General features: G+C 36.7%; 3 protein-coding genes across 8 annotated transcripts in view; 1 reads left to right on the top strand and 2 right to left on the bottom strand.

Annotated features, from left to right (window-relative positions):
• LOC140826601 (uncharacterized) overlaps window positions 1-27,268 on the top strand; it is a 54,638-nt gene that overhangs the window by 26,918 nt on the left and 452 nt on the right. The gene's annotated exons all lie outside the window — the stretch shown is intronic.
• Window positions 736-14,625, bottom strand: LOC140826586 (mediator of RNA polymerase II transcription subunit 12-like). 2 transcript variants are annotated; one of them, XM_073188991.1, is made up of 13 exons: window positions 14,234-14,625; window positions 12,963-13,156; window positions 11,344-11,403; window positions 10,989-11,094; window positions 10,826-10,894; window positions 10,650-10,703; window positions 10,436-10,543; window positions 9,233-9,382; window positions 8,798-9,133; window positions 6,407-8,682; window positions 2,843-5,449; window positions 2,224-2,539; window positions 736-1,638 (listed from the first exon to the last, which is right to left on the bottom strand). In XM_073188991.1, exons 2-13 carry the CDS (start codon window positions 13,088-13,090, stop codon window positions 1,186-1,188), a joined length of 6,663 nt encoding a protein of 2,220 aa, XP_073045092.1. In that variant the 5' UTR covers window positions 13,091-13,156; window positions 14,234-14,625; the 3' UTR covers window positions 736-1,185. The 2 variants fall into 2 exon arrangements, with proteins under 2 accessions (XP_073045092.1, XP_073045093.1); XM_073188992.1 differs by having other exon boundaries at window positions 12,963-13,130.
• Window positions 20,105-25,342, bottom strand: LOC140826599 (SKP1-like protein 20). Of its 5 annotated transcripts, none has more exons than XM_073189032.1 (7): window positions 25,156-25,342; window positions 24,943-25,048; window positions 24,705-24,783; window positions 23,277-23,428; window positions 22,906-23,087; window positions 21,314-21,447; window positions 20,105-20,570 (listed from the first exon to the last, which is right to left on the bottom strand). In XM_073189032.1, the coding sequence occupies exons 2-7, from the start codon at window positions 25,021-25,023 to the stop codon at window positions 20,560-20,562; spliced, it is 639 nt and encodes a 212-aa protein (XP_073045133.1). In that variant the 5' UTR covers window positions 25,024-25,048; window positions 25,156-25,342; the 3' UTR covers window positions 20,105-20,559. The 5 variants fall into 5 exon arrangements, with proteins under 5 accessions (XP_073045133.1, XP_073045130.1, XP_073045128.1 ...); XM_073189029.1 differs by lacking the exon at window positions 20,105-20,570 and adding an exon at window positions 20,935-21,085 and having other exon boundaries at window positions 24,943-25,040; window positions 25,128-25,342; XM_073189027.1 differs by lacking the exon at window positions 20,105-20,570 and adding an exon at window positions 20,935-21,085.

Below are 27,268 nucleotides of genomic sequence, written 5' to 3'. Positions count from 1 at the left end.
AACCGAATTGAATTGATTTCAAGAATGATTACTTAAGACTGATAACGATCCACAAAAAATGAAACGCAGCAAAACTCTTATGGTAAAACTCGAACGATGATCTCGAGTTGAATACACGAACCACATTGAAGATTGATAGTGTTTGGTCTAGACTCTAGAGGGTCAATGTCGCTTGGATCTGGTCCACCTCTACAGAGTCGATTTTCGAAAGATAGGATGCTTCACTTTATAATTGGTCAAAAAACTCTTGACCTATATGAAATGTGAGCATTACATATGGCTTCAGAGGTACCTTTTTATGACGGCAACTCATAAAAATTTGACGTGGATTTTATCCTTTGATCATTCATGTGTCATTTGATCATTTATGTGCCTTAAGTGGTGCGAGCCTAAAGATTGGTCCTTTTTCCTGCATCTATAGTTATGCTTTATTTGATGGCGCTTTGCTCAAGGGAGATTTAGTACAAACGATGCAAAGTACAAGTTTCACGTACCCCGCTGCCCATTTCTCGATGCTTCCCTGCCAGATTTCATACTTTTGCACAGGAGGTTGTTAGGACCTTCTGTATTTTGTTGCTTCCGTCACGTGCTCACGTTTCAAAACTCATCTGGTTGCTTATAACTGCAGTGCAAAAGTTAAATTCATGTTTCTCTCAATAAACTTACGAGATTGTGAGAATTTTCAGATATATATCCAACCCGTACTGGACACACGAGCATCAAATCAAACAGAGAGATCATCAAGAAGCCACAATTCTTAACTAAGAGACTAATTGTAGCAAAATATAGCTGAGTACGGAAGAAGCTACAAATTATACTGGTATACATTAGACTCAGCTCAAAGAAAAGGAAAACCCTTATCTATATATATACAACCACCTCTGAATTGTGGCAAGAATTACAGTTCAGAATCATGAAAGACAAAGGGTTAGTGATGAGCAGTACCCGAAATCCCATACCCAGGAAATCCAGGAAAATGTAATAATTCAGATGCCGCCGCCCCCATTAACAAGGAGCCTTGCAGCAGCACCCGGGTGGGTGGGCCACCAATGCCACGCCCCAACACCCCCCTCTCACACCCTGAGTGCCATGGCCGGAAGATGTGTGTGAAACATGAGGGGTCTCTCAGTTGGCGACCTGGGGAAACTTTCTCGCAAAACAATTCAAAAATGATTTTTAGTTGAATCAGCTGTCTTCATCTATTGTTCCAATATACGTGAGATCTGTCCTCCTCATTCTCACTGCCCCCCTGAGCCAATTGGACGCATTTAAGTTAGTATGATCAGTGCCACTGATTACAGCAGAGCCGGCCGAAGGCTGGCTTGATCCAGCTCCATCCTCTAACAGGATCCATCTGTCAATCTCCATTTCATGAAGGTCTTGGTGCAATGACTGCAGATTGGACTTCACATTTGGGGCGGAACGACTTGGCAAGACTGTATTCCTCTGAGGTGGGTTTGGATTACTACGATTTATCATTGTTACTGGATGGCTGGGCTGTAGAAAAGCAACAGTATCGGATGGAACTGATGGGGGTTGGCAAGAGATTGAACATTCAACAGAGGGATGAAGAATTGGCATGGCAGTTTGAATGCGCCACCGAATGGCCTGTGGTAATTCCATGCGATCCAAGTCATTCTGCATCAATACAAGACAAAGAAGGCTTACCGTCCTAGGACATGAGTTGTAACTCTTATAATACATAAATATTCGACCCACGAATTATAGTGACCTGTTGAGATAAGCTTGCAATACAAGAAAACAGTAGGTCTCAACAGTAGTGACAATGAATCAAGCTAACTCAAATTTACCCAATTTGTACTCGAAATTATTCAACTTGAATCAAGCCCTGTTATTTTATGATATATTTGTTAACCGACTTTGACAGCTTCAATAGCTTGCGGCTTTCATATACTTATTAATTATGAATAATAAATAACATATTTAAGATAGAACGAGCAATATTTCAAGTTTTACTTCTCAATAATTATGGATATAGTCATAACAAATCAAGCTTGAATCCGAAATCTGAGTCAAGCCAAGTTCGAGCACAAATAAGTCTTCTTTGGGTTTCGGGCAGAGTTTCGAACTCAAATATGAATAAAAATACAGTAGCATCAGTTCCACTCAATGCATTTGCTTCCCTAGCACTTGAACACAATTAACAATTGGAGGGAAAGCAGAACGAACACTAAATAATTGGTAGGTTAAATAATGGCGTACCTGCATGCTTTGAGCCGCTTCACGATCAAAAACAGCATACTCCTTACTGCATTCAATAGACTTCAACCTCAACCAGCTTGGTTGGTGGCTGCTCAGTAGCACATGTAGCACTAAGAGTAAACAATCAAATAAACTATCCCCAGACAGAAGTACAGCAGCAGTTGATGAAATCTCCATAAAAGAGTCGACATCTCTTTTAGATGAAACCAAAGAAGGATTAACAAAATGACCGGCATCTTCATGCACAACCCTGCTTCCAAGGAGGCGTAAAATCACTGGAGCAAGGGCATATCTCATATTACGACCTGAAGGCTCCCTGAAAAAATAACGTTGGAGATCTAGTTAGATAATTAGCCATGCAAATAAGCAAGAAAAACATAGTTTTACCGAAAATACACGAAAAACCAAAGTCTACCCACAGAACACAATTGTTTCAGAATGGAAATTCGAAAATCAAGGGTCACCCACTTCATCAATGCTGAGCACATCCAGCATGCATTGCACAGTGGATGTGAGCCTTTATGACCGACCTATGTAAATCCTGGGTTCTGTTGCATCCTTTCTACACTACATTTTTATTTTCTATTCAAATTTCAAAACAAATAAAAACTAATATTACCTGTCACTGCAAATAAGAGGCAGTAATCTGAGAAGGAACTGCAATCGCAACGTCAAGGAGGCTCGCAATGCCGCGGGAGAAGGTGGAACAGTATCGGCTGATCCAGTTGATTGTCTAGATATTCCAGGACTGCCACTTTTAGCACTCTTCCGGGTGCTACTTTTATTTGCAGGACTTCCTATTGCAGGAATGGGCACTGAAGCTTGCTTTCCAATGCCACGAGTAACTGCATTTATTTGTTGTTCAATATTACTCATCTGCTTGATCATTTCACTTGCAAAATTACTACGCAAATCATCAGAGCCTTGATCCAAACATGGGAGAACTAGTTCAATGAGAGCTCTCTCAGTCACGTGCTGCTGACTGACAATAAAGCCTTCAACATCCAAAATACCAGGTCCTTTTCCAAACTGATTAAAGTCAGATCCATCATCTACCACTTCTCCTTCTTCAAGGGCGCCAGCTTCAGATTTCCATTTTTCTGCTCTTTTGATCACTGGATTTGAATCAGAAGGGCACCATCCCCATGGCCTCCAGAACTGGGGCTTCATACAGGGTTCTTTCAGCTCAGCAGCAATATTTATTACTTTCTGTCGAATTGATTTTTTCCCATACAGAACTTCCCAGCCTCTCAACAACCATTTTGCCTGTGAGAGCATTGAATCCTCCAGTGACTTCCCCAAAAGATGGACAACCTCCGAGAATAAGGGTGCAGCATCAGGCCTGACCAATAACCTGGTGAGGATGATTTGAACAAAATTGCTCTCATTCTCAGAAGCAGCATGTTTATCAGAACCAGATGAGAAAGATCTTATAGCCTCCATCAAGGGGATGTCATTTTCCATCTTTTCATTGATAGCCTGTTCATTTAGCAGAAGCCTGAGTTCAACCCACTGCCAATGAAATCTAGCAGGTTGAAGTGTATCCAAAACATGTATAAGTTTGCTCATAAGCTTTTTCACATTGTCAGCACAAAGTTTTTTCAACTCACCTTGACCAGAGATCCAACTCCCATCATCCAATTTGATTACAGGCTGCGGCATTTTACAATCTATGAGGGCATCGAGAAAAAGCCTAGGACGGAGAGGGACCAAGGCAGCGAATTTCAAACTTATGTCTGAACCAATAGATTCTAGCACAGACACAAATTCAGAGACAAGGGTATCCGCAGATATGAGATTATATAACCCACAAGTGTCCCTAAGACATATATCACGAAAAGGCAGGTGCTTTATGGCATCACTCATAGTGACAGACATGGATTGATAAAGCTGATGAAGATCTTCACGTACTCCAATGCTAACATCCAGGATGGGTCTCCATATCACAAATGAAAATATGGAAAAGGCTGGAGGAAAAACCAAGTTCACAGGTAATGTCCGTTGCATTCTGGAAAGGGCTACAATTGAGGCTTCACCCAAGAGCTCAACAACGAATCCATCTGAAACAGTTCTGCAGTTCCCCACAAGCACCCTAAACCAGTTGACAGAAACTTCAGTCAAATTTTCCACCTTTGAAACACCCGTCGAGCGTGCATTTCCATTCGCATTGGATTTCAAACTCCTTGCAAACTGAATTAGATCCAGCCCTTCCTTCAATTTGAAGAGGGAAACCATTCTCTCCAGGCTAGCAACTCCTTGAAGAATTGCTCCAATAATGAGTGCAGAAACAGCAGCCGTCGTTTTCGCAGTTCTTCCAAGAATCCCTTTACTAAAATGGTTTGCATTTTCATTGGTTAAATTTGCGTCAAAATCATGGGCCTCAGGAGATAGCTGAATATGGCTACGAGGAGCTTTTCCAGGGGCAAAAGCTTGCACGAGAACTGAGGAAGCTTCTGTAGCAAGAGCAACCTCAAATACCCGGCTTTGACGGTCCCCGAGTGCTTCCTTCAATATGCATAGGCATGTGATATGTACACGTAAAAGCCGTCGAGCAACATGTAGTGGACTAGAAGAGGAAGGAGCATTTAAGTGATTATTGTTAGCCCCTAGATCAGGAATTCTAGCAATCGATTGTCCAACGTTATTAACAATTGCTGCAATAGCAGATGACACCAGTGAAGGGTCACCTTCCTGTGCAGCTCCACCAGTTTGTCTCATGCAGTCCATCAAGCCCATCACTAATTGTTGAGCTATCTTATGGCCATCATCCCACTTCTCCAGGCTAGGATTCTTGTTTGTCCCAGGTCCAAAAGACTTTCTATCTTTGTTGTAAAAGTAGTGAGAAGATTCATTTATAATTCTTTGTGCAATCTCTTTCATACTCAACCCAACTCTAGATAGTCGAACACCAGTTATCTTTTGCCGGAAATAATCATCAAGATCTTCCACACCATTGGGGACTCCAAGGGGGAAACTAAAGTCCCCTTCTAAAGATCTTCCAGATTCAAGTTCAGAACCAAGTCTTTTATCACAAGAAGATTTAAAGGTCTTCTCCCATTCAAGGACACTACCTACATTGCTATACTTTCTCAAAAGATAACGTGCATAAGCTAAAGTTGGTGATCCAGAAAGCCGGCCATTAGATGCCAAGACAGAAGCACTACGATCCATTGTGGCAGACAAGGTTTCAGGTATAAGATCGGCCGCAACAATTATATTCTCATACCTGAACCAGAGGAATAAATAAATCGGTGAGATGGAGAAAGATCAATGACTGTAGCCACAGACAATGAAGAATGACTTTATTTTCAAAAAGGAAGTAGAACGGAGACATCAATTACTGTAGCCACATAGACAATGAAGAAAGACTTTCTTTCAAAAAGGAAGTAGAGTGAACGATGAGAAACAAATATAGCCGTTTGTTTGAAGGAGTAATAATATTGAATTAAAAAAACGATTTCACAATGATTTATAAATACATCTCACGGGATATTTAAAAGTAAAAAAATAAAGATGAAACCCACATTACAAATATTGTACAACTTGCTGCTGAAAAAGATGTACCCTTCCTGAACAACTACTTCATTCTCACTCCTTCAGCTTTCAAAATAGGAGTTGTGTAATCTTCTTAAACACTAGATTTGGTTTCTCAGAAATGGAAAGCAAGTAAACGAAGAATAATTTCCTCCAATGGGACTCTGAAAAAAATATATGGATTTGAGGCTAAGGCATAAGCAGGGTTACGTTAATGCAAACACCAACCAATACCTCCAACTTCACAATTCAAACAGGTTTCCTCTTAATTTTAGTTGTTTTCTCTTAACGAAGCTACTTCCATCTCCAATTCCAACACACCTGTGACCCCAACGTAAAAGCTTCACTAATTTCCTCAAAATAAGCCAGTCCTAAAAAATTCCTTGAAATTTTGAATGGCTAGAGTCGAGACAAAACCATCACGATTATAAAATATTTAGTCACAGAGACCACCATCTTAAGCTGGTAAATCATTTGGAAATACTACTGAAAAAAACAATAAGTCCCGATTCATTTGAATGCTTAATGGCAAACAGAGGTTTTTCCGGCTGACCTTAATTCATGGTCTACAGAGTTCTAAAAAAGTATAAAACGTTTATAGAGCAATTAAAAAATAGGAAGAAAAAAAGCACGGAAATCCAAAGGAAACCTGCGTATGGATGATAAAAGAAAAGCCTCCCCCACTTCACAAGCATGGTATTCCATCGCTCTAGTAAGCATCGGAATATTTCTTCCATGAGTTGTGGCGGTAGAACTAGCATTGCCAGGAACTTTTTGCAACAACCAAAACAGAAATCTTGTTGTTGAAACTAATTCATTACAAACATCCATGATGTATAAAATTGCTGATAGTTCATCTTCACCAAGCCTCCATCGAGTGGAACATCGATCTTCAGCAGCCTGAAAAGTCCTACCATGTTGACCAATCTTGGTGGTAGACTTTTCCGCCTCTTCTATAAGCTGCTTTACAGAAGATATCAACCATACAGCCATTGTCCTTTTCTCTAGAAATCGCATCTGCTTCAGCAGTTTTCCTATTGAAACAACATCTACAGAGTGTGTTTTTCTGGTCCCAGCAACTGATTTTGCCACATCATCAAAACCAGTTCTATGGTACGGGCACCCTATCCTACTTTCACTCACATGGCTCGTGGATGCTCCCTGGCTACCTTCAATTCGGGCAGCAGCTAACTGTGAAAGACTTTGAGTTTTACGTCCAGATTTCTGCCTACCCCTTGATGCCAACTTGACAGGCTTGGGAGGTGGTTCTGCTTTATATGTATCTGTAAATTTCAGACCCTTTCTAACCCACCATAATTCTTCTTCATCCGCTGAATTTGACTGTATGTACCAGCTCTGTTCCTCGTTCAATTTTTGTCTCTTCACTCTCCTGCATTCTTCACATCCGGCTATTTCTTCAGTGGGATCTGATTTACTATTTGCCGCAACCGGTTTCTGTGAACTACCTCGAGAATCATCAACTCCAGCTTCTTTCAAGAATGAAGTTGGAAATTGCAATAGTGCAGAGATAGAAGCCTTTAATTCTTCTAGCTTAGTATCATTGTCGACCTTTGTGGTTGATATATAGGATGATCCCTGAAAACACTGATCGATAGAAGATGACGAAACATTTCCAACTCGAGAACCACGGCGATCCTTTCTTTTCTTTCCAGAACTGTTTAGACCAGCTGTAGTTTTATTGTATCCTGATAGCCTATAAAGTACCAGTCGGCGTTCATTCGAGTACACATTCATTGCCTCCAAAATTTCAGGTGATTCAACAATATCAGCTTCTTTTAAAACTTCCTGTACATAGGGAGCTGGCAACTGTTTTAAGATTTTGTAGTGTCTCTTACGCCTTTCCAGGTCAGCCATAGGACCATTCCCATCCATTATTCCACTTACAATCAGCTGCCTGACATACACCTGGGGGCTAAAAATACCAGACACCATACATTCTCTTAACAAAAGTTGCAGCCGCTTAAAACCTTCTCCATTATGTACTTCATGTTGATCAATCCAACACACAATAACATCGTGCAAAGGACCAGGGCTCTCAAAACTACCCAAAAAATCTTTTCTTGTCTGATCGCAGCAATGATATTTGTGCATATTACTCGCCTTTAATTTTAGAAGTCGTATAGCCAAAAATATCTGAGAGAAGTCTTTTCTACCAGAGAATTTCAATCCACAAGGAGGCACAGTGCGAAAATCCCGAAATTCACAAGTTGCCCACTCACAAATGAAGAAAACAGAACAGAGTAATGATGAATTCACTGCACCAATATATTTCAGTGACATATGCAAACAGGGACTCACTTCTGCAAGCCATCGTTCAGCAACAGGTCCATCCCAAAGATTTTCAAAGACCAGCTTGTAAGAAACTCCAATATCTCCATGCAAGAGAGCTTGATCCAATATCTGCAAGTCTTTAGCCGCATTATGACCAGGATGATTTGGTCTGGCAGTTCTAGATAGGGTCTCGGCACGTTTTTTAATAGATGACACAATACTATAAAAGGAAAAGGATTCCACGCGAACTTCTGGATTTGTGTCTTTATGAACTCTAGCAACTTCAATTTTCCCATCCCTCAGCTTTCCAGCATCTTTGGTTATTCTTGATAAGTAACTTCCATAATTTACCATATGACTTATCACACTCGTTGGCAAAGGGAAACAATCCAATGCAACAAAAGAATCGGGTACAGCTAAGATTAAATATCGAAGCATCTCAACAACAGCAGAAAGAGTATATGCCTGCCGAGAATTCTCAACAAGATCAGAACCTCCAGGAGAAGGCTCTCGGATGAAGTGAACAGCTATCCCCACCAAAGTGCGCACATAAATCTGAGATAAAACAACTGTTTCTATCACACCAAATATTATGGGCAATAACAACTGCAGGACACCTAGCAATTCCTTTTCCTGCAGTAACATGATTTAACACATTAAAACCCAGAAGAAAACAAATTCAACACGAGCCAAATATAGGTGGTAAATATTTCCCAAACATCGAAAACAAACAGGGAAGGAGCTATACCTGTAGTTGATTGAGGACCCAATCAATAATAAGAGAAGGGTCAAGCAGTCCTTCGGTGTGATGCCAATGAATAATCCTAACCATGTACCACCATTTTGTATAGAGAGAAGGTTCCTCGCCATCCATGAGTGATGAAATTTGCTGTGCTGACCCAGCATACACCATTTGTGATGACCGATCACGAAAGTTTACAGATGAATGAGAATTGTTTCTTGTAATAAATTCATCCAAGAGAAGCTGCAAATATTCAATAACATCTTTTGTCCATTGATCCGAACGTGTCAGATGGATTTTGTCATGCAACCCTGAAGAGCTATTGGAAGAGTTCGGGCGAACCTTCATGATTAAACCATATCCCATTTTTCAATGTCGTAAAAGACGACTAAGTAAAAGAAAATTCTTGCAATTATTATTTCCCTTAACAAGAATCCATACCTGATTAAGGTAGGTTATTTTGATGAACCAAGTTGCTCTCAGTAATGGAATGTTATTTCTAATAAGAACTTCAAAAAGTGATTTCTTTCTATAACCATGAGGAACATGGTCAGCCAACAGGCGCAATCTTTTATGTGGTTGAGATAAACCCTGGAAAAGGGCTCAAATGTTATATCAAAACTGCTTTGCTTGACATTTCAAAATCACATGAAGCATAACTAGGCAGTGGAAAAGAAACACATAATATCATCATATAATTAATACTTGCAAACAAGGTTTAACAATTAAAAACATATGCATGGATAAACAAACCAGGAAGTTCAATTATAAGCATTTAAGAAGTTCCCGGGTAATTTGATACACGGTGAAATAGAATCAGCAGTAAGTAACATTAGAGAAAGGAGGCCTAGTCTGCCAGAAAGTCCTACTTAAATCTCCATCACTCCCAAGACTAACATCATGCGCAAGACAACAAGCTACAAAAGTACATAGCTAACTGACCAACACACTTAGAATGGTGTGGTGCTAATCTAAACAAGTAGAAAATAAAAAAGATGGAGACTTGAAATGTCTCGGGTTTAAATTTAATGTCTACTGTGGATCAATACTAATTATCAATATTTGAACCTCAACACACAGCAATTTTATAATGATAATGCTAGAAAAGAAAATTCATCACCCATAAAACTAGAAATCAACAACACGAGCATAATCTAATTTTGGGAATGTATATCACAGCTCCTATCATATGCACCAATGGGGCTAAGTATAAAGCGTATTGAAGCATCATGCACCAACTACAAGGGCATCTTTCAGCCTTTGGGTGTCTTGAGCGCCATGCTATAAAGCATATTTTGAAGTCATGAAAGAGTTCAATAATCAATAGGACCTTTCCATTCAAGAGCAATGCATGATGCACCGAATAATTCAAGCGAATACAATTTTGTTCTTTAACCAGAATAGAATAAAAGCAGTCATACAAGTAAATCGCAAATCATACAGATGCTCAATTTGCCCAAATGTTGTGAAGTACTTGCTAGCAAAAGTTTGATCATTAAATTCTTGCTTCCATATTTTTCAACTAAAATAATATCCATGTTCGCAACAGTGCCATCCAAAATTAGAGAACATTTTACAGGATAAGAATAGAATGAATAAATCAAAACATTCAGCAATTTCACACATTAAATAAAGCATACAAACCTCAATCCATTTCTTCCGGATGTCCTCCCCATATGATCTTTGCTCAGGGAAGATGCCAGACTTCGTTAATAATGCACCAGAAAGTGGAACACCATAAACTTGGCCAGCCTGCACAGATCACATAAAGCACATATTTGTAAAATTATTGTATTAAATGAAATGGAAAAAGATTTGTCTGTCCACTTTGAGGATGAGTGGGGAAGAAGTGAAACACCTTGCGCTTTTGAGCACGAGACTCGTTGATGGCTCTGTGACATTTTCTAATGGTCTGCATATAAATTCAATCCAACCGAAATTACCATATGAAAGCAAATAACAAGCGTGCTCATCAGGTCATTGCATATACCAAACAATAAGGCGTTCCTTCTTGTTCATATTTTATTTCATTACCTCTTTGCTTTTAACAATAATAGACTTTGTAAAAGCAGCAACCTGTGATAGTGAAATTTCTCTGGCTTCCTGATTCAGTTCAACCGCAGAAACTAAATGTAAGTATAAATGAAGAAAAAAACAAGGAGAGCCTAAATGTGAGCAAAGGAGTTGCAAGAATTACATCGAGTCCTTCAACCGTCTCTCTGTAACCAGATTGCACATACTCCCTGGTAAGTGCCTCCTCAGGACGATTTGGAGATTGTGGATGGAAGTCAGGTGGCCCAAGACTATAAATATCAAATAAAGACTAAGTAAGATAACGACAATAGCAAAACATTGTACACAAACTTGGAAACAATCCTTGGAATATAAAACAGGATGAGGACAATAAATATAAAGCATAATGGTCTTTCTGATGTTCTAAGTCAGCAGTTACATATAGAGAAAAGGAAAAAAGAAGCAAAAAATTTATTTGCCCATGCAAAATTGGAAATGTGAGGAGTTACGGAAAAGAAGCCATGTTACTTGGAACTTACCGTGAATTCAATTGTTCTTTATCACACCTCAACCTATAAGGTGCAAGTTGTGATGAGCGCCTGTAAAAAAAATAAACATCTTATTCATGGTGAAATAAATGACTTGATAAAAGTCGTGACTTCACCAGCCAGTACTCACACAGAAAGAATTATCAAACTTAAGATGTGACTTTGACATGTCACCTCTACCAGGTAAACCGCCAGATCAACTCCATACATTTGTTTGAACATAAACTTCCGATACTTAGATATGAAAGTGTGAGTTAACCAGGTATTGCTTCCATAGCAAACATGCCAGAGTCTGCTGGCATGCATTTGGATCACGCGTCACTAAGAAAAGGCAAAACCATAGCAGCATCTGCTTTTTAAATAAAGGCGAGAACAATTAATCAACAAGAAAAACTCCCACCACCATTGGAAACTCATCCTTTCTACGCAACCCTTCTCGAGTCACCACAACTACTACAATAGTTACCACGTATAAAAGATAGATTTTCCAATTTCAGACAAGGCGATATCCAAATATTTTAGTAACAACATAAAGCGTGAAGCATTTTCAAACTAAAAACAGCTATTAAGACAGATATAAGGATTCAATGGGAATATGTGCACAAATGGAAAAATATTTAATATGATGAATAATTGTTATTAACGGTAAATACAACAAACCTAAAGCACACCTCTGACTCAAGTCAAACCGTCAAAAGGGAAAATAGCATTAAGGACGATAAAATATCATTCAATTTTCTCAAATAAAGTAACAAAGTTAACTAATCTAATACCCACTGCTTACCAAATTAAGATATGCGCAAACCCTACCATGCGCATGGAGATTCTAAAAATTCTACAATGCACCCTTCAAACATTTAGTAGCATACACAAATAGGAAACTGATAAGCAAATTGAGTGTATTTGCACACAAAAACAGGAATATAAGAATTAAGAACGGTATAAACATGTGTCACAATCCGAGGATGCAGCAGCTTAAACATTCCAAATCTGGCGACAACCAAAAACTTTTCTTAATGGTCAAGAAAAACATGTCCCATAATTGGATCACTGATACTTAAATATTTAATATTCTTTAGTATCTATTTCACACAATTTAGTACTGTTCAACTTGGGGTACCAGGCAACACATGATGCGCCAAAGTCTTGAGAAGGGCAAACAGCAAACAAGAGCTTTGTGATGCCTTTGTTTGTTGCATAAGAAATATGTCAAACACTTGTCTATGTGTTTTAGGTAGCATGGCCATGCTGTGTGCGTAAATTTTGGGGTGTGTTTTTAAGTTTTCCATCAGGTTTTATAATATCCCAATACCGGAATAAGTCACAATAATCTAAAGAAATGCCACTTGCTTGGAGGGAAAAACATTTAAAGAATCAGAAACTCATTACTTGTACACCAAAAATTTTAATTGAATCAAATAGAAACCTGTCATCGCCGATGAGAACAATTATAGCTACCGAAAATGCTATGTGTTCGACTTCGACATGACAGCCTAACAACAATGATGCAGTCGTTTATCCAACTTTCAGCAATTGTCAACTGAGACTTCACTACACATATGTAAATCCATGCACGTGAAGATTCTTGATGTAATTATAGAATTAGTTACCTTGAATTCAGAGAAAAGTTGGGAGGGACTGCAGATGAATCAGCACGGGACGTTTCCCTTGCTTGTATCCCACTGATTGCACTGCTATTAACTGCACTGGTGCAGCTACCAGAATGATACCTTTGCATCTCTTGCAACAATTATCTGCATGCTGCCACCAGCATCGAGCTGCAACAAAATATGTGCTGCACAATCTGTGATAGTACTTTCTTCAGAACGTAGGATATTTGAGAGCAAAGTCGTGACAGAACTTATAAGAAAATACAAAGGGAAATGCTGATGGAACGCGCAGAAAAAACATGGGCGTCAAAACATAGATATTGATAAAAATAGTAGTTTTATATTAATATAAAATATATAATACAGTCTCTTCCCTATAGCATTTGACTGATGCACGGGCATAAAAATTCATAGCATATACGCTAAAAGTCTGATATCAGGATGAGCGATTTTAACATCAAGCTAATGTGTTGGAGGATCATTGAATTATATATCCTTCGGATGGAGAAAATAGAAAATTATAAAAGGAGGATTCATTGAATACGAGAAAGTTGTCTTGTTAACCAAAAAAAAGATTTAAAAAACATAAATTGGCCAACTAAATGGGGACACCATGAACAAATCGACGCATCAAAATGCTTTCTAAATTCTTATTTGTTAATCTAACTGCTTGCTACTGGCTACACCAAGTCCGAAGGAAATTCCTTCTTGATAAATAAATTTAAATACTTCATAACTAATCACTCTGGTATGTAACATATTACAGAATATGCTTCAAATATGAATATAAGAAGACAAAACCAAGGCTTCTTTATTTCAGTTTTGATCAGTGGAAACACCACATGAAGTTAAGCTCGGAATTTATTATGGCGACAAATAACATTATATTTTCCTCTAACCGAAACACAACGGTTAATGCAAAAGATATCAACCACCTGAAAGTCAAGTAAATTCATGCTATATCTCCGGCCCCAACTCCGAATTGCCCCAGAAACATGGAGCACTGAAAACATATATAACGAAAAGGAAAGCCACTGATTCTCTCTCTCGCCCCCCTCCCTCCACCGCCCACAAAGTTCAAGAACCTTGAATCCGTCACTTTAACATAAACAAGTAAACTGCACCACCTCTACTTCTTCGCGAACCCACATTCATTTAAACTATCACGTAAATTAAACGGAGCCAATCAAAAAAGGATCACGTGAACTATTACTAACAAAATATTACATTTCCAATCTTCAGCAAGTAAAAGAAACCAATCGAAACAATACCCGATAAAGGTAAAACACCGTTACTCCAGAAATTTCCAAATCTGTTTCAGACAATGAGCCCTGAATTTGAACTTCAGGAGTTCAAGATTTAGGCTAAGGATCAAATCAACAAAACCCAAAAGCTAGGGTTTTTCACAATATAACTTGAATTGAGGATTCAGTAGAGGAAATTCGAAGCCGAAGAGGAGAAATTGAGATGTGAGCGTTAAAAAAACAAAAGTTAAATGTAAGATTAGGGATTGAAATCGAGTAGGAATAATCCAATTGTAGAATTGCTAGTGCAAGTGTTTTTGTTGTATGTATCGATGTATGTATATGCGCAACATAATAGTTTACGTGTACATACATACATACATATAAAAATATATACATACATATATATATTTATATATATTCAGAGAGAGAGAGAGATATAGAACGAAGAGTCTTTGTTCAAACTGCAGGGATGGAGCTTTGGGTGGTTGGACTACTAACGGAGTTTAAGGTTTTTTTCCCCGAAAATCATTAAAAAAACATTCGATTACAGTTTTATTACTCGAATTTGAAACGTTGATTTTTTTTTTGGATTACAATATATGCGGAGAGAGGGATCGAACCTGCGAAAAAGACCAGCTAATCTGGTGGATAAGATTATTGGATTATAAGTCCAATCTCTTGAAATGTTTATCTGAGTTTATGAAACAACGTTATATTATATATAATCAAATAGGTGAAAGATTTAAAAAAACAAGGTGAAAGATTTAAAAAACAAGGGCTGGCACACGCATTGAAGCAGTCAATGTTGTAAGAACTTTTTAATAACAATTTATTGAGTAAAAACAAGGGAATTAAATAAATTTGTTAAACATTTACTAATAATTAAAAATAATATAAATAAATAATAATAATTTAGTGCCAGATTGCTTTAATTACATTTTACATTTTTAAGTGCTGTGGTGTTAATTTATTTAATATTTGAAGACATTCTTATAATTTTAAGATTGCAAACTTAATTTTAAATAATTTAAAACAAAACCGAGATAACTGTAATTTTTCAAGCATAGCGATCGATAATAATTTGGAGCTATTCATTCTTTCTTTTTTTTAACCAATCTTTTTATTCTTACAATATTCAAAGATAAGACTTCTAACTAACCCATTTCTAATTGATTTTTTACAATTTTATTTTTATTGTATAACTTTATTGATGAATATTTTTATTCTCCTAAAATAGTATTTCTTTGTAAATAATCAATAATATTTTATCTATATTTTAAAATAAAATCATATTTTTATCTATATTTTTAAATTTTTCGATTGCTATATAACAATTGATAAAAAAAATCATTATTTTGAAATAAAATATTGTTATGTTTAAATAATTAGTCTAACTCTATAAACACGCATTACATGCAAAGAAATATTAATTATATATGAAAAGTTAGTTGAATGCATGTTAAGATTATTTTTTATTAAAATAAATTTAATCAAACAAAAACGGCTCGACTCATGAAATAAATAACATATTTATAATACAAAATAATAAATTAAAATATACGAATTACATATATATTTTATTTCCAAGTAATTACAAAACTCAATCCAAATATTGGGAAAAAAAATGGATGTGTGGTCTTGTCATTCGCATCAAGAATTTGTTGGGACTTATTTTTACTGTTTGGGTTTTTCTATTTGAATGAAAATTCGATAAGTCTAGAACGAAGAGTGTCTAACGTAAGAAAATAATTTTAGTATGAGTGAGTTTATACATAATTATATTGTGTGAAGACGTAAGATTAATTGGTCAATAGATTATTTCTCATGCCTGCTTATGCAGGGGTGCAAATGATTTGCACTAGAAACAGCGCGACCTGAATTTTGTTATTTCATTCAGGAAGTGAGTCCTTCAAACATCTCTAACCGTCCATATATTACTTTCATTTATCTTCATGTATTTTCCTTGTACTGCTCTGCTCTAACTTGTTATAAAATTCAGGTATTTTTCAGTTCACCAACGTGGTACCTTCATGCTATGTTACTACTGATTGTCTCATTGTATTATGAGAAGCAGTTGTCCGACTTGATATTCGAAGCACATACCTGTGGGGACCCGAACTTAATTCAATTCTTAATCACTTTCTAGGAATAATTAATCAATTAAAAATAAACAGGGTCTATTTTTTTTAAAAAAAAAATACAAGAGTACGCAGCATATGAAATAAGTCTTATCTCATTTATAAGATCACTATTCAGATCTAAGTACAAGTCCTGTACAAACGTAAATCATCATATCTACTGTTTCTTCACACTATCTCAGGTGATGTAACATATGTACTCCTAAGTCTGGATCTCCACGCTAACTGTCTTCTCTCATCCTCTTCTTGACCCTGATCCAACCCCACCTGTTTTCATGCACACATACAAAACAAGACAACAGCCGGATAACTCCAGTGTGAATAAATCCCAGTATAAACAATGTACACATGCAATCATATAAAACATATACAAAAAGATATAATAAATATTCAGAACATGTATCAAATCAAAAACATAAATCAATATCAAGCAATGAATCAAACTCAGACTCAGACTCGACTCAAACAATGCGTCGTCTCAGACTAGACTCAACTCTAACCTAGGGATCCCGATGCCTGGATATTGATAATTATATTAAATCTCAGTCGATAGGAATGAATCAATTCCTACACGGCATCGATATAATTCATATATCCAGTGTCTGGGCGAAACAACCGCAGAATTGACGAATCAGTCAAGAATTAAGCGAATCAGCCAATAACTAGACGAATCAGCCAGTAATTAAGCGAATCAGCCAAAGTTTAGATGAATCAGTCAATAACTAGACGAATCAGCCAATAACCAGACGAATCAGCCGGTGACTAGGCGAATCAGCCAATGACTAAACGACTCAGTAGTTAATACATGCAGTGGCTATAAATCAATAGACAACAAACATCAATCTCATCAATTACAAATATCAATGTAATAAACTAAGTATGTGATTTAGGGAAACTCGAGTCAAACGTCCCTCGAGTTGTGCAATCCCAACTCTACATTAATTTATACCTTTCTTTCTGATATTCTGACCCTGTCGAAGTCTCGAACACAAAGCCTGTCAATACTCAATCTGACAATAACAATATCGAGGGTACGATATCAATACATCACTCAATTAATACTGGATATAATCAGAATTCAATCAAATTCTGTTTTCAACAACATAACGTCATAATTTCAATATACCCAGCACTAACATATCAGTCAGATATCAATCCCAACATCTCATACTCGATAATACTCCAATCCTGATATCAATTCTCAATTAACTCAACTCTAAAAATCATAACAATTTCATATGGTATCTGTTCCTCAGTCCGATTTTGATTATACGATGTCTAACATGTCAAGAACATCATATATAAATCATATCAGATTCTGACAATACCATAATTTCAAAACATATCAAAACGTAGCAAAACTTACATCCAGTTATAGCCTACGTCGATAGGAACACGGTACCGAAGTCGGATTCAAAATCGGACGGACGGATTTATCACAAAAGGCGTAAGGATTTTTCGTAACTTTCCTCGGCCCTTTCTCGATTCTTCTCGTTCTGATTCTCTTTTGTATGCATATATATATATATATATATATACACACACACACACACACACACGGTTCAGGTAAGGGACAAGTGGCTTGTTCTTGCTTCGCATGCCGCGCGCATATGCGCGCCTAAGCATCGCGCATATGCGCCTGGCTTGCTGCCCAGCATATCCAAATCTATCCACCCGCGCATATGCGCGAATCTACCCCGCGCATGTGCGCCACCCCTTCTGCCTATCTCGCACATGTGCGCGGCTCATGTCGCGCATGTGCGCGTAATGTTCTGTTCCGTCTTCTTGGCTACTGGACTGCTCGCGCATATGCGCGAACTCAAGTCGCGCATCACGCATATGCGCGAGACCTACTGGTCGCGCATACTGTCATGCGCGCACCATCTCGGCGCATATGCACGAGAGGTTCTGGACCTTCGGCGCATGACTCGCGCATCCCATCGCGCATGTGCGCGAATGCACACTCTCGCACATATATTTCGCGTCTTTTCCGATCTAATCCGTTCCGTCTATAATTATCTAGATTAATCAATAAATCATTTCAGATTAATCTCGGGTTACGATAATTATACTCAAATCATTTCAGATTACGGTAATCAAATTCTCGGGCCTTACAATACCGGAGAGACGAATCTGTTTTAAGGACATCGTACCTTGTACATGCTTCGATTTGCTTTATTGTTTTCGTTCAATTGTTCTTGTTCAACTTTTCTTACATGTTAAACCGTACATTACTTTATTCATATTTCGAAAACGGAGCAATTGAATTGATGAATTGCCTTAAGTTTCTGTTAATAAATTAATTATGACATCCAAACATATGGTGATCATGAAGGGATTTCTCTGATGCAGTAATTGTGGTGCCTTCAAGCTTTCCACCTTCTTTCTCCATGGATGACTGCAATCCGTGATGCTTGCGACCAAGATCCAGGGGCTTCGTTACTCTTCTGTCCACTGTAGGGGTTTACAAGCTCATGATAGTTTTGAACACAAAAACTAGATTCCATTATTTTTGCAATCTGTTGACATTAAGTTAATATAATCTATGTTAGGATGTAATAATTATCTCTACTGAGAGAATGATCGAACTGCGATTTTTAAGTTTCCGCTGGTTTAAAAGATTTGAGTTGCAATATTACCATTAGTTATAATTTTTAGTAGAACAACAAGCGTTCGGTTTCACTAGTGATATCAGAACCAAAGTAACATGTTCGATTCTTATTGATGGTAAGCAATGCAATTATTGTGAGAAAGATTATTGGAATACAATAATTGTTTCTGCTGAGAGAACAATCGAATTCTGATGTTCGGATTGCTGTTTTTTTTTAAAAGATTTAAATTAAACTTTTATCACTATTTATATTTTTTGTAAAACAACGTACATTTGATCTTGAAAATGATATCTAGGTGTCTAGGACCTCGGCCCAGCCCTGGAAGAAGCTCGGATGGTGGATAAAATTAAAGGTGTCGGGTTACTCAATAAAATCGAAAAATTAAACGAGGTTACTGTTTATTATTTTTTTAAGATATAATATGATCAATCGGTGGTTTAACTTTTGATTCTATAAAAAAACATCGATTGTCATAAAACAAAGCAAACATGGATATCAGCCATGAATGCTTTTCTTTTTTTATTTCAATAATCTTCTTGCTCCTATTTTTTATTTTTATTTTCTTCTATTAAAAACGAAGAATATGTGTCTAATTTTTCAGATAAAAGTTTGAAATTTGAAATGGGATGTAATTCACGGCAAAACAAAAAATTTAATGGAATTCTTTTTTTTGTTATTTATTATTTATGACATATTTTGTATATATTATTATTTTCCGGTGATGATGATTATCAATAATACAAATTCATGATATTATCTACACTATCAATAATAGTTGAGCTTAATAGAGGGACAAGATTTTTTTTCCCGAAATTGTCTTTATATTATATAGATATGTATATTTGGTTTTATGCATATATTAGTAATTTTAAACATTTCTCATCAAATTTTTCCACATTTTTTCACTAACTATTATAGATAGAATAAACAATTTTCACTTTATTTATATATTATTCACGGTGAATTGAATTTATAGGATTTCTTTATTTGTTTTCAAAATAACTGTTAGATATCTTTTATTTTTGTAAAGGAATAGTGCAGAAATAATTACAAATTTCAAAAGCTCGAAAGACGATGATTCCCGCACAAAACTTGGTCACATGGACTTGCTCTATTACAACAGCACCACGCCACAAAAAAAAAAAACAAGCAGTACAAACATTACATCACAACTCTCACCTTCTGTCCATAGCACCGACCACTTCACCAACGAGCGAAAAAAGAAATAATGGATTGGAAAGGATAAAAGAGAGTGTCACCAAAATGGACTCATATCGCCTGAGTAAAAATTATTTCCTTAATTTCACTACAAGAGACTAATGAAGAAATTAGATTGAAACTTAAAATTGGATTTTGGAGAATGTGAGAAATTGCCTATGAACTTCAATGTTGATTGACGGCGGTATGAGTCCTAAAATCTAGAAAGGTTTGGACACCATCATCACAACTGACCCAAATTGAAGAAAAAGACGCCCGAAAACAATCTGGTTTATACTTTGATCTTGATACATGCACCAGGCATGGATTCATTTCCGGTGCTGAATCTGGCCTGGGAACAAGAGGTTAAAACACCATGAGCGCACAGACAATGAAAGGGACTCTAACTGAGCACTGCAGTAGATTTGTATCTTTGTAAATGGTTGTATAAGCTAGCGACAATTCAGTTACAATTATGATAATCGTCAGATAATGTAAACTCCAACCAACATATGCAAAATATTAACATGGCACCACAAACTTCTTAGTCCCAAAACAATCAGGTAAGTTTTTTTTTTTTTTATCAGAAACATAATAATATATAAGTTAAAAGTTTTAGTACAAAATAAGGGGATGAGTGATCCGTGAAATGCATTCAACCCCATTGAAGTCTCAGCAGCACCTTGTGCAGAACATATAAATCAAGGAAATAAGATAAATGCTTGAATGGAGAATTATTATGACTCGATAACATGCCTTAGTAGTATTGCTACCTTATGCCTGCACAGGGTTTCTATCACACCAGTTTTAGGAATAAATCTCACCACACATATACATAAATCAGTAAATCACGGAAACAAGATAAAAAGCTTGAATGGATAATTGTTATGGCTCGGTAGCATGCTTAGTAGTATTGTCATACCTTATGCCTGCACGGGTTTCAATCACACCAGTTTAAGGAATAAATCTCACCACACATATATGTCATCCCCATACGCATGATAAATCTAATGACACCACGCTTGGAAAACTATGAATGAAGAAACGGTTGTCACAGGAGCTGAACAACTTTGCCTCATTTTATTAAGTTGGAAAAACCGTAGAAGACGACAAAAAGATAGAATGAGAGAAAAAAATAAACAAAGTAGCAAACTTACTTGTAAATCTTCTCGATGAACCATTTCCATTGTTCATTAGTGGTGGTGGTCGTCTCTCTTGACCCAGAGACAGTATCTCTTGCATTCTTTCAGGCCAATCAGAATTTAATCTTCTTGCGAAGTCAGCAACCTCCCTAATCAACCAAATAAGGTAATAAATCTTCTCATCATGGGTATCCAAATAATACAAGCTCCATATCGGGACCGCACTTTCTTTGGTCCATTTTCACTCTCTCTAACCGAGAAAAATAAATGCAAATTAGTAACCACTAAATGATATCATGGACTCATGCGGCATAGTAGCCACAAGAAAGTACAAAACAAAATGAATTTATAATAAATACAAAATATTATGATGTAAACATGAATAATATAAGTATTGCATAATTCATGCATTTGCGGCCTTAACGATAAAATTGGATCATAAATTTCATTAAATATAACATTTCTTCAAAAGATTAATGGTATTGATCCAACAAATGGAACATGTTTCCTGCAAGTCAGACAGCCTCCAATCACATTTATTATTCAAGAGTAACTCATAGATTGCTAAAATGTAAACTGCGGACCCCCTATACCCATTTAAGAATATCTGATTTGGTGTACCAATTGTCGATCCTATACCTAATGATTACTCCAAGGAATAACAATGACCACCATAAAAAGAAAAAAGGGAACTCGATTCCAAGATAGTGATTTTAGGCGACATTCGTTGAAACTCGAGAAGATTATATTCTCTTGATCTTCTTAGTCTTTAAAGGAAAAAAGACCACTAAATACAATATTTTATAGAGAATATCCAAAGACGCGGAAAACATCCCTGTAACTCATCATATATGATTACATAGTTGTCAAGGGCGCAAGGCGCACCGAGGCGCACAAGGGCTCTGGAGCCTGAGGCGCAAGGCGAGGCGCGTGCCTTACCGAAGCAAGGCGCACATTTTTTATTTTATTTTTTAAATATATTTATCTTAGAATAATATATTAAAATATGAAATAATTAAGTCACAATGTCACACCAAAACAACAAATAATTAATAAGTTCATAACAATAAGTAACACAATTAAAATTCTTCAATCATCCTGAGCAGTTACGTTTGGGGTTGATTTGGGCTTTTACATTTTAAGTTACTATTAAAAAAAACAGAGAAGTTGCATTTTTCAAAATGCAACTTCTCTGTTACTGAATTTGTTTTTTAAAAAAAGCAACTCAGGCGCGCCTGGGCAAGCCTTTGTGAATCGTTGCGCCTGGGACGGCCCCAAGCGCAACGCCCAAGCCTGGTGGCGCCTCTCGCCTCAAGGCGAGAGGCGCTCGCCTTTGACAACTATGTATGATTATAACAAGGTTGACTAGTTCACATGATATCTGACAATCAGTTCAGCAGACACTCTTATTTTCCAATCCATCAGACAGAGTTGCTGACCATATCAAGACTAGCCATCATCACATACAAAAAACAACTACATAAAGCTGTGTTTAGTAGGGTTAAAGACTGGAGATCTAATTATTAATATTTTCCAGTCTTTGGGATACCAACCCCAGCACTTATTTGTAACATTGTAAAAAGTACTCAAAAAGTCATCAAGCTTACCGATCGATTTTTTCTTTTAAAGCAGGGTCAATGTCATCATCTAAATCACAATCATCAAACTCATCTTCAGGCACAAATCTATCATCTCCGATAACTGGCAACTTCGTCACATCAAAATGGCTGGGCAGAGAATCGCCATTTCTTGATGGCTTACTGCCTGCAGAATTAAGCTCATTTGATTCCTGCAACATCACAACGATATCAGCCCAAAAAATAATAGTGTATGCACCGGCATGCATTTTTTGCACTCAAATGATTCTTTGCGACAGTCAAAAGGGAATTGGGGGTAATTATAAAGTGGCTTCAATAACCAACTATTAAATGGCAATCCAACATGAAGCTAACTCAGGTAAAGAAAAACAAATTTTGACCTTGTTATTCATATCCACAGCATTGCCGTTTGAAATGGTAATGCATGTTGAAGGAATGGATTTTTGATGGTCTTTCCTCCTACGATTCTTCTTTTTATTTTTAGAATTACGAGTACCTTTAGAATCTGTGAAGCATTTATCTGTAAGGATCCCTTAAAACGGCAGCAAATAGAAGGAAATTAAAAAGGAAATAAGATGTATGGATAAACAAAATGATGAGTGGCTTTAGTTTGCCAAAGCAGTAATTCCACAAAGATAACCCATATAAAAGCAAAATAAATTCAACAAGCAGGAGGAACAGTTAAAACACTGAAATCATATTATTCGTACCAAATACAAACATAATATAAATAAATAAAGACCTAAGAAGTAAGAGAAATGACAGCCGCTAATTTAGCACCACGAAAAAGAACATAAAAATGAAAATAAAGTGCACGTGAAAATCGAAGGACATAAAAATCAACATGAATAAGAGATGGGAAAACAACAAATTTGTTGTTCCTTGTTGCAAAACAAAATCAGATAATGCCTTTGGAGAGACAGCGGAAGTGAGAAATTTAGTGGAAAAAAAGGGGATGGTATGTTCATAAATATGTGTTGCTCCTTATGTTGAAGATAGGTCACCTTTTTAATATATAATTATAAAAATGATCCTGGAGCAGTTTCTAGACTATAAATTTCCTGAAACCCCCTTTACTATGGAACTTAAAAACAATTTCTTCAATAGTCAATACATCAACAAACTTTCATAATGACGAGCACCTCATGGCAGAATTATAAGAACATGTTACTAACGTGGTCAGAGTAATTTTCCAAATAGGAAGTGTTTCTGCGTCCCCCACAACTTGAGGCAGAATTGTAAAAGACATGTTACTAACACAAGATCGGAGTACTCTTCCAAGTATAAAGTGTTTTATGTGTTTGTGATTAAGATTCTTATTGACTTCAAGTTGCATATTTAACGAAGATAGATCAATGGATCAGAGACCGTGTTTCTTATTTTTATTAAAGAAATAGTGAACTAATAACAAACTGTGGTGGGAAGTCTACCATTCAATTAAAGGGGCTTATAAAAACACAACCAATTACCTACATTTTCTTACTGCAGCATTAGCCTTAGGTTTGTTGGAAAACAGGGATACAGCTTATGTCACAATTATAACAAATTTAGGCACATATCATTTACATAACTTACTAAAACTGACTCCACATTACACGGTGCAATTACAACTTCTCTTCTGAGAATGACAGCTGAATTATATCACCGACTTCATGAAATTTAATCAATTAAATTATTAAATATACACAAAGCCATATCAGCTATTGTCTTCAAACATCTTTTTTGAAAAAAATGGGACAGACAAATATAATGGTATCTATTGAATGAGAAAAAAAGATGAAAAGATAACCCAAAGAGTCATCATGTACCTCCCTCGCCTCCATTAATAAATGACAAGAGATCATCAACTGAACGCTCATCCGCATGCTCCTCTTCGACTTCAACATTCTACAGAAAAATGATAGTCAAACACCAAATCACAAGTTGTGCTGCCACAATCAAATTACAATCTCGAAAGCTTATTCAATCAGACCACTACCAGTTTATGATGCAGTGAGCTACACGCTGATCATTAAAATAATAGTTGGGATATAAGGTCATGATTACCCTTTGTATCTCCCTCTCTTTTAATTCTTTTCTCTTTCTGGCATACAATCTATTCAACAGCCGAATTCTAGGATCAGCCATGGTGTTTTTAATTGGCTCTCAACTTCTCTTCCTGAGTCAATGCAATAGAGTTATGTTAGAAAGCAAACATGTAAAACATATTTTCCCCAAGGAAAACAAAGGACATTAAGCTTGTACACTGCTTGCAATGACAAGACCTCTGTGAGATCATCAGGTAGATGAAATATCTCTCGTATCTCTTCAGGGGTCTTTCCTTCAATCACCCGTGCAAGTGCACGACTTGTGAGATCAACCAAAGGTTTTAGCTGCAAGCTGTCAGCAGCAGATGTCAACTCGCAAAGTCTTTAGGTTTCCATTCGAACGAACTTTTCGTCAAGTACTTCTCTCCTGGATATAAAAGTATAAATCAATAACTTATTTTCTGGAATTAACAGATAAATGCCTCATAAATTCGCATATGTGAATCAAGTCAAGAAAGAAATATTCATCTTGACAATCCTGCGAGGTTCTACTTGTAGTTACCTTGTTAGAGCGGCCTGGAATTTGATGAAAGGCGGCAAATAGTCAAGTAGTAAATTCAGAATGGGAGGAATTAACCCGTGAAGGAAGGGAAATGGGGTGATTCTTTGAAGATCCCATGCCATAGTGTATTTCATGACGTATGAATGGACCAAAAACATGGCAAACCTCTGCTCCCCTTGTTGTATTGAGTCATCAGAAGTTTTGAAGCCACACATAAGCCTTCAATCATCTGGTAACACAAAGGAGGACAACACTGATCAAAATCAACATAAAGCAGATGGAGATGAAACCTCTACAAAGTAAAGAGTTTCAATATTGGTCCACCCAAGCACACAAAAAAGAAAAGGCGATCAAGTACTAAGAGTACATATGGCGACAAAATAGAAAAGCATACCTCATGTTTTATATTTCATTATCAGCTTCTGTCAATTGCAACAAAAACGGAGTATAGTTCGAGGGTACTTTCACTGGTACGTTCCTGCATCAAAATAAAAAAATGATCATTGACATGACCAAATTACTTCAAGAAAAAATTGACTAACCGCTGGAAGTCACGCTGGAAAAATCCTTTAATAAATTCACAGCTGAAAGATAAGAAACTTAAAATAAACACTGCAGGGCACATATGGAGTATCCCATATTATTATTAATCTATACAAAACTAAGTTGGAGATGCTGCCGATGAGCAAATTACACTCATTGGCAGTAAATCAGATTCTTATAGTAGCTATTAGCAACAAGCAGATGTTAATTATAAAGCTCAAAGTATTTAATAAATAATAGGATTGCAAAGCAATTAATTACGAAATAAAAAAATTCCTTTAAGACGATGAGATGAATTAAAGTTCCAAATTTACTGCTAACGCTCCCCTGTAGGAATTACAATGTTAGTAATTTGCTAAATTTAATACATTTAGCACCCTGCCCCGTGATTAACCCCTGCAGCAACCAAACTTCCAGGCCTTTCACTAAAGCTAAAGGTCATTATGCAGACAATGCCAGGAAAAAAAACAGCATACGAGGGGAAAAAATGAGGCCAATTACTCCGAATGATATAAAGATGTAATCTTTATTCCTCAGCTACCAACATTCGAACATTTACCATGAAAAAAAGCTAGAAATGTAATATAATCAAATAATAAATATAAATGCCAAACAGAAAAGCCCTAATCCATGTCAGTACTCAAATCCCCAATATCAATCCATAAATTGACCAACAAACAACACAATTAGCACAATCAGGGGACATATTAATATTAAAGGCATCGAATTTCGAACACGTAACCAACAATCCTTTTCTGACTCAATTAAATCAAACACCAGTCTCGCGTCTTTAGCAAATAAGTAATGAACAACTATAAGGAATCAAAAAACAACATTCAGCTCGCGTATTTTACGAAAATTAAATGCAATTTATTTACCTGAAGCATACAAATAACGCTAAAGGAGTGGAATGGCGGCAAGTCGGCAGAAATAAAATCGAAAAAAAAATGAAAATTTCACAAAGTGAATCAGGCGAGCAAAGGAGGAGATTGACAGAGAAGACAAGGAAATGGAAAACTTTCTTAGTTTTATTTAATAAACTGGTGATGTTAACGATAATAATTGTTGAGACTCTGTGACGAACAGATATAAGGGATGTAAATGAATCAAACGGTTTGCGAGCTATTCGAAGCTCGGTTCGATAAAAAGCTCGTTGAGTTTGTTTGCTAATCATATCAAACTAAGCCCAAGAAGCTCGGAGCTCGAAAATTTAATCAAACCAAGCTTAAACCTAAGGATA

Source organism: Primulina eburnea, chromosome 3 (assembly GCF_022965805.1).
Source record: "Primulina eburnea isolate SZY01 chromosome 3, ASM2296580v1, whole genome shotgun sequence".
NCBI classification, from domain to species: domain Eukaryota; kingdom Viridiplantae; phylum Streptophyta; class Magnoliopsida; order Lamiales; family Gesneriaceae; genus Primulina; species Primulina eburnea.
The sequence above is the reverse complement of the archived record's forward strand: the minus strand, read 5'-3'. Positions and strand labels throughout refer to the sequence as shown.